At 32.8% G+C, this 8,098-nt stretch overlaps 1 protein-coding gene across 15 annotated transcripts in view; it reads right to left on the minus strand.

Annotated features, from left to right (window-relative positions):
• DLGAP1 (DLG associated protein 1) overlaps nt 1–8,098 on the minus strand; it is a 798,454-nt gene that overhangs the window by 49,158 nt on the left and 741,198 nt on the right. For all 15 annotated transcript variants that reach the window (XM_025038576.1, XM_025038573.1, XM_025038572.1 and 12 more), the window contains one exon: nt 6,795–6,886. In XM_025038576.1, the coding sequence (XP_024894344.1) occupies nt 6,795–6,886 (92 nt within the window). The remainder of the gene's footprint in view (nt 1–6,794; nt 6,887–8,098) is intronic.

Here is an 8,098-nt window from a genome sequence, read left to right on the forward strand (position 1 = left end):
CAACTCCCATCCTGCAGCCTTGAGTGTATACTTTCACTTTAATCAGTCTTGTGCTTTCTGGCTTGCTGTTGGTCTTGCCTTTGAATTCTTTCTCGTGGAATAAGACAAGAACCTTGTTGGCAACACCATGGAATATTCTACAGATTTTGACAGTCGTATAATGACATATATGCACCACTGCGGTTCCATACAGAATAGTTTCCCTGTCCTAAAAATCCTCTGTGCTCTGTGCCTATTTATTCCCCCTTCCCCTAATGCTTGAGAACTATTTTTTTTTTTTACTGTTTCCATAGTTTTTCCTTTTCCAGAATGTCATACAGTTGGATTCTTATAGTATGCACCTTTTTCAGATTGCCTTCTTTCACTTAGTAATTGCACGTTTAATTTCCCTCCATGTCTTTTCATGGCTTAATAGCTTATTTCCTTTTTAATGCTGAATAATATTCCATTGTCTGGATGTACCATAGTTTATTTATACATTCACTTATGATAGACATTTTGGTTGCTTCTGAGTTTTGGCAATTATGACTAAAGCCGTTATAAACATCTGTGTGCAGGTTTTTGTATGAACATTAAATTTTCAATTCCTTTGAGCAAATACCAAGGAGTGTGATTGTCGGATCACATGGTAAGAATATTTTTAGTTTTTAAGAAACCACAAAACTGTCTTTGAAAGTGACTGTACCATTTTGCATTTCCACCAACAATGAATGAGAGTTAATGTTGCTCCAGGTTCTCACCAGCATTTAGTGCTGTCAATGTTTTAGACTTTGATATTCAATTAAGTCGATGGTAGTATCCCATTGTTGTTTTAATTTTCAATCCCTAATAACATGACGTGGAGGATCTTTTCATATGCTTAATTGCCATCTATATATCTTATTTGGTGAAGGTTTGTTGTTAAGGTCTTTTGCCTATTTTTTAATCAGGTTGTTAATTTTCTTATTGTTGAGTTTTAAGAGTTCTTGGTAACAGTCCTTTATTAGATGTGTCTTTTGCAAATATTTTCTCCCAGTGTGTGGTTTGTCTTCTTATTCTCTTGACGTTGTTTTTTGCAGGGACATTTTCAATTTTAATGAAGTCCACCTTATCCATTATTTCTTTCGTGGATTATGCCTTTGTATTGCATCTAAAATTATCGAGGTACCCAAGGTTATTTAGATTTTCTCCTATTTAACTTCTAGTTTTATAGTTCTGTGTTTCACATTTAGATCTGTAATCCATTTTGTGAAGGGTTTAAGGTCTGTGTAAGGATTCTTTTTTTCTCCTTTTTCATGTGGATGTCCAGTTTTCCAACACCATTTGTTGAAAAAAATCTTTTTTCCCATTGTATTACCTTTGTTCCTTTGTCAAAGATCAGTTGACTAAATTATGGGGCTCTATTTCTGGGTTCTCTATTCTACTTCATTGATCCATTTGTCTGTTCTTTCACCAATACCATGCTGTCTTGATTACTGAAGCTTTATAGTAAGTTTTGAAGTTGAAAGTGTCAGTCTGACTTTTTCTTCTCCTTCATTATTGTGTTAGCTTCATTGTCTTTTGACTATCCATATAAATTCTAGAATCAGTCTGTTAACACCTACAACATAACTTGCCAGGATTTTTATTGGGATTGCATTGAATCTATAGAGCAACTTGAGAAGACCTGGCATCTTGACAACATTGAGTGTTCCTACTCATAAAAATGTAATATCTCTCCATGTATTTAGTTCTTCTTTTATATCTTTCATCAGAATTTTATAGTTTTCTTTCTATAGCTATTATATATATTTCATTAAACTTATACTCAAGTACTTCATTTTGGGGGGTATTAATAATATAAATAGTAATGTATTTTTAATCTCAAATTCCACTTGCTTATTTCTAGTATATAAGAAAGTGACTGACTTTTGTATATTAACTTTGTATCCTGCAACTTTGCTATAATTACTCATTAGTTCCAGTTCATTTGTCAATTCTTTCAGATTTTCTACATAGATGATCATATCATCTGAGAACAAGTAATTTTATTTCTTCCTTTCCAATTTACGCCTATTATTTCCTTTTCCTGTCTTATTGCATTAACTAGGACTTCCAATACAATATTGAAAAGCAATGGTGAGAGGGAACATCCTTGCCTTGTTCCTGACCCTAGCAGGAAAGTTTCAAGTTTCTCACCATTAAGTATGCTTCATTCAACGTTCTAAATTTCCTGCTAAGTACTATTCTTGCTACATCCCACAAATTTTGATAAGTTGTATTTTCATTTTCAATTAGTTTGAAAATATTTTAAAATTTCAATTGAGATTTCTTCTTTGACTTGTGTTATTTGGAGGTATGTTGTTTAATTTCAAAGTAGTCAGGGGAATTTCTAGCTATCTTTGTCTTATTGATTTCTAGTTTAATTCCATTGTGGTCAGAGAGTTGACATTTTATTATTTTTATTCTTTAAAATTATTTTATAAAATTTTATGACCCAGAATGTGGTCTAGGAAGAATGTGTAACCTGCTGTTGTTGGACGGAGTCATCTATAAGTATCAATTATATTCAGTTGATGGTGCTATTGAGTTCAACTATGTCCTTACTAATTTTTGCCTTCTGGATCTGTCCATTTCTCATAAAGGGATGTTGAAGTCTCCAACAATAATAGTGGACTCATCTATTTCTCCTTGTGGTTCCATCAGTTTTTGTGTCATGTATTTTCACACTCTTGTTAGGTTTATAAACATTAGAGATTGTTATGTCTTCTAGGAAAATTGACTCCTTTATCATTATGTAATGCTCCCCTTTATCCCTGATAACTTTTCTTGTTCTGAAATCTGCTCTCTCTGTAATTGCTATAGCTACTCCTGCTTTCTTTTGATTAGTGTTGGTATGGTATATCTTTTTCTACCTTTTTACTTTTAATCTGTATGTGTCTTTATATTTGAAGTGGATTTTCTGTAGATAACATATAATTGGGTATTGTTTTTAATCCATTCTGACAATCTCTGTCTTCTAATTGGTATATTTAGAACATTAATGTTTAAAGTGATTATTGATATAGTTAGATTAATATCTATCATATTTGTTACTGTTTTTATTTGTTACCCTAGTTTTTGTTCCTATTTTCGTCTTCTACACATTTCCTCTCTTTTCTTAGTGTATCAGTTATCCCTCCCTTTTAATTTTTTTTTTTAGTGATTGCCCTAGAGTTTGCACTGTACATTTTATAACCAATCCAAGTCCACTTTCAAATAACACTATACCACTTCAGTAGTGCAAGTACTTTATAATAATTTAATATTCCCAATTCCTCCCTCCTCGTCATTGTATTATTGCTATTATTAATTTCACTTATATAAAATGTATTCAAATATATTGTTACTACTCTTATTTTGAACAAACTGCTATCTGTTAGATCTATTAAGAATAAGAAAAATAAAAGTTTTTATTCTACCTTCACTTTTTTCTTATCTGATACTCCTTTCTTCATGTAGATCTGAGTTTCTGACCTATACCATTTTTCTTCTTTCTGAAAAACTTCTTTTAACCTTTTTCGCAAGGTAGGTCTACTTGCAACAAATTTCCTCAATTTGTTGAGGAAGCCATTATTTCTTCTTCATTTTCAAAAGATAATTTCAGAGTGCAGAATTCTAGATTGACATTTGTTTTATTCTCAAATAATAAATATTTTACTCCACTCTCTTCTTACTTGGCATGATTTCTTAGGAAAAGTAGCATGTAATTCTTATCTTTGCTCCTCTGTAGGAAAGGTAATTTTTCTCTCTTCTTTCAGGACTTTTTCCTTTTGACTTACTTTGAATATAATATGTCTAGGTATAGTGTATTTATCCTGCTTGGTCTTCTCTGAGCTTCCTGGATTTGTGGTTTGGCGTCTGATATTAATTTAGGGAAATTCTCAGTAACTACTGCTTCAAATATTGCTTTTGTTCCTTTCTTTTCCTTATAGTATTCTCATTATGCATGTTAGAACTTTTATAATTTCTCTACAGTTTTCAGAGATTCTGTTCTTTTTTTTTCAGTTTTTTTCTCTTTGTTTTTCAATTTTGGAAGTTTCTATTATAATCTCAAGCTCAGAGATTCTTTCCTCAGCCATGTCTAGCCTACCAATGAGCCCGTCAAAGATATTCTTCATTTCTCTTACAGTGTTTTTTATCCCTAGCGTTTCTCTTTTATTCTTTCTTAGAATTTACATCTCTTTGATTACATTATCCATCTGTTCTTGCATGCTGTATGCTTTTTCCATTAAAGCCCTTAGCATTTTTACCTTAATTTAAAAAAAAATCCTGGTCTGATAAGTCCAATAATTCCTGTCATATATGACTCTGGTTCTCATGCTTGTTCAGTCACTTCGAACTGTGTTTTTTACCTTTTAGTAAACCTTATAAGTTATTGTTGAAAAGTAGACATGATGTCCTGGGATAAGGAAACTGGTGAGCAGGCCTTTAGTAATGTGGCTGTGAGGTGAGGGGGGAGGGGAAGCACTCTCATTGATTAGGTCTCTCAGTGTTTTGGTGAGCCTGTGCCCCTGGACTGTGAACTTCAACAGTGCTTCTCAGTTTTTCCTCCCTTTATGTGGGATAGAATGGCTGGAGGGCACTGAGGTTGAGTATTTCCTTTCTCCTGGGTAGGATAAAACCCCAGCAAGTTAGGCTCTGGTAAAATAGTTTCTCCTGAGAACCAATCTAATGGTTCCTTTTTCCCTCTCTCTGCTGGAAGCATGGAGGAATTTTTCTCTGCTATTCACCATTAGGTACTGGTAGAGCTTTGGAGGTAAAACTCACAAAAATATAGAGATCCCCATATAACTAAGTCCCCTGGAAGTTTTTGACTCTCAGACTTGTCCACACTGAGCCTCCAGCAGTTTGTCAATTACAGTTTAGGTTTTCTCACCCTGAGGATGGTTCCCACAGACAGTTATGCTTGTGGGTTCTGCTCCAGTAAGTTGTGATTCTCTGTATCTGTCTGTCTCTCCAATTTTAGGAGAAGTGGTTTGCTCTGTGACCTCGCTTCTCTGCCTGATTTAAGAAGAGCTCTTGATTTTTCAGCTTTTTAGGACAGAGTGGTGACTACTAAGCTCCTTATATACTGGACCAGAAACTTATCTCCTTTTCACATATAAGGAAACCAAGGCACAAAGATATTTAGTAATTTGATCAAGGCCCGCAGCTACCATGCGGCAGAGCCAGGATTTGAATCTATGTGTTCTGGTTCAAGAGTCTATGCTTTTAGTCTCTACACCACTGAGGAAAATAAGTCAGGCTAGTGGAGAAAGAAGGAATACGTTTTCTTTCCATGAGATCTTTCACGTCTCTTAAGTTTACATTTTCAAAAAAAATTCTAAAATGATTAAAGGAACATGTGCCAGAAGGGTGGCTTGAAAATAAATGTAATGAAAACTTGAAGTAAACACAGTAAGTAAACATTTTAGAGTAAGAGGAAAAAAACACTCTTAAATCTACTATTTTTACAGATTATATTCTTCATGAATATCACACATGGGTATTTTGTGTTCAGCTTTTTCAATAAACATTGTATCATGGGAATTTCCTCATGTTTCCATATCTTCTTTATAAATTACATTTAATAGCTGTATACTATTCAGTAATTGTGTTTAGTAATGGTGTGCTGTAATTTACAAAAGAATTCTCTTATTGCTTCACATTTGACCATTGTTTTCTTCCATTGAGTGATTTCACTGGGTCTATGGGTACAGATAGATGTATAATTATTGCTAATTTTTGTCATTGTTTCAAGAGGGTTGTATGAATTTTCTGGGCTTCCAGCTTTGTATAATTATATAAACTATGGATATATATATATCTTAGATGCAAGAGCAGTGTTAATACAAGGAGGCTCTAAATAGGATCCTCCTTTTTCAAGAACTGATGCATAACTTATTTTCAGATTTTCAGTTTATGTTACAGGTAAACTTGCAGACAGGAGATATTCTATAGATATTTATCGAATGGATGGATGACATCCCACTGTTTCTTCCTAATTAACACAGATAAAGTGGCTGAGTTGAGATGATGTCCTGATTTATAATATAGAGCTTTTTCTCCTATCATAACTATAATTTTTACTTCATTCACCATTTATTGTACACTTAGTATGTGCAAAGCACAGTTCTGGAATTGGGGATACTAGTATCGATAAAACATAGTTCCACACATCGTAGACCTCACAGTTTGTTTGAGAAACTCACATACATCTCTGGATCAAGTTCTCATAAAATAAATGTACTGACCTTGGAAATCCCTTCCAGCTCCTGGATTCTATGATCTGAACCTCTAAATTTCCCACTGCTAGATACTATGATTCTAGAGTAAGCTTATTTTAAAGAGCAATCTAAAGGAACTGATGATTCAGGATAATGATAGGGAAACTATTTTCTCTTCATTCATTCATTCATTCATTCATTCTTCATCATTCACTGAGGGCATACTAAACACCAGATACTATTAAGTGTTAGGAAACAAATAGAAATAATTCTTCTTCTCTTAAAAAGTCGAGTACGAAATAGGAAGATTTTTTGAAGAATAGTTTTGCAACAGAACAGTACTACACACATGTATGTAAAGGTGATGTGCTTACTCCATTATTTTAGCTAAAACTTAAATAGGGTGGTCTCTAGTATTAAAGTAGAGGAGGGAATCAGCTAATATTGTCTCAAGCTTACCCTCTAAATGCTCCCAACAGTTAATGGAAAATATTATTGAATCTCATGGATTTATCATGGGGAAAAATACTTGTACCATACTTGCCAACATCAGGATGAAAGAAGATGAATGAATGCATGTGAACTCACCACTTCTCTTCTTCTACTTGCACTCCTACGGACTGGAACTTACTGGGCGCTTTATTTTCCCCTGTTTTGTCAGGTTCTTCAGCATCATCCACCTAAAGGAATAGTCAAATAAATAGAGGTGCTCCATCTTAGTCATTTCACTTGAAAAACAAATGTCACATTTCATTAGAAACATCTGTAGTACTACTGAGTACTACTGGAATGTTTTATGATTTGTAACTTTTTTCTTCAATATTTGTGTATTTGATGAGAGCCATCACTATATTATTATAACATGCACTTTGACTCTGCTGATCTTAATAAAATGCAATTTTGATTAAAAGGTGCCTAATAAGTGTCTATGATTCCTCCATAGATTTGTGAGTATGTACTTACCTGTGAGTTCTATATTAGAAGGGAGCACTACATGGAAATATGTTCTTGGAAGTTTTGAATTTGTAGATAACAAAATACAAAAGAAGGAAGAAATTTATTATAGTTAGAATTACCGATATTGGGAGATTTAGGTATTTACCTTACCAAGATAAACTTCAGAGTATCTTCATTTTTTTCTCTTTAAACTAAGGAATTGGCTTTGAATATTACTTCATAGTTTATAAATAGCTATGTATATATTATAGCTTATATAGAAAATGTGTCCCTATATGACTGAGAGTCTATGTGATAGATTAGGCCTAAACCAAATTTGAAATAAATTTTGTGACTATTCAAAGCAAATAGGTTTATTCTTCTTTTTTACCTAGGTATTTAATAATTTTTTTTTAATATAAAAGCAATTCAACGTAAGTTATATAAAATTAAAATACAGGAATAGATAATGTAGAAAGGTAAAGTCCCCCAAGAATCACTGTCGATCCTTTGATGCATATTTGATCATCTTTTAATATGTATAATATATTACATATAAAAATAATTATTAGTACTAAATTTATACAGATGAGATTATACTGTATATATTTATCTACAATTTGCTTTATTCATGAACACTACTATCTTTTGGACATTTTACCACATGACTAAATATAGTTCTAACTCAATCCATTTTTTTTTCTTGGCTACATAAATATTTCTTTTAATGACTATATAAGCTATATAGGCATCAGGGCAATTTTTGTTGCTATTACATATAGTAGTACAATTAATATTTCATTTGTATCTTTAGAACAATTGTGCAAATGTTGATTGAGAAAAATTCTTAGACATAGAAATATTAGATGGAAGGTACTGAGCATGTTCAGCTGTAAGGAATATTGCCAAATGGTTCTTCAAAGCATAACCAGTGTGTATGAGAGTGTCCATTTCCC

Source organism: Pteropus alecto, unplaced genomic scaffold (genome assembly GCF_000325575.1).
Source record: "Pteropus alecto unplaced genomic scaffold, ASM32557v1 scaffold146, whole genome shotgun sequence".
Lineage (NCBI taxonomy): Eukaryota > Metazoa > Chordata > Mammalia > Chiroptera > Pteropodidae > Pteropus > Pteropus alecto.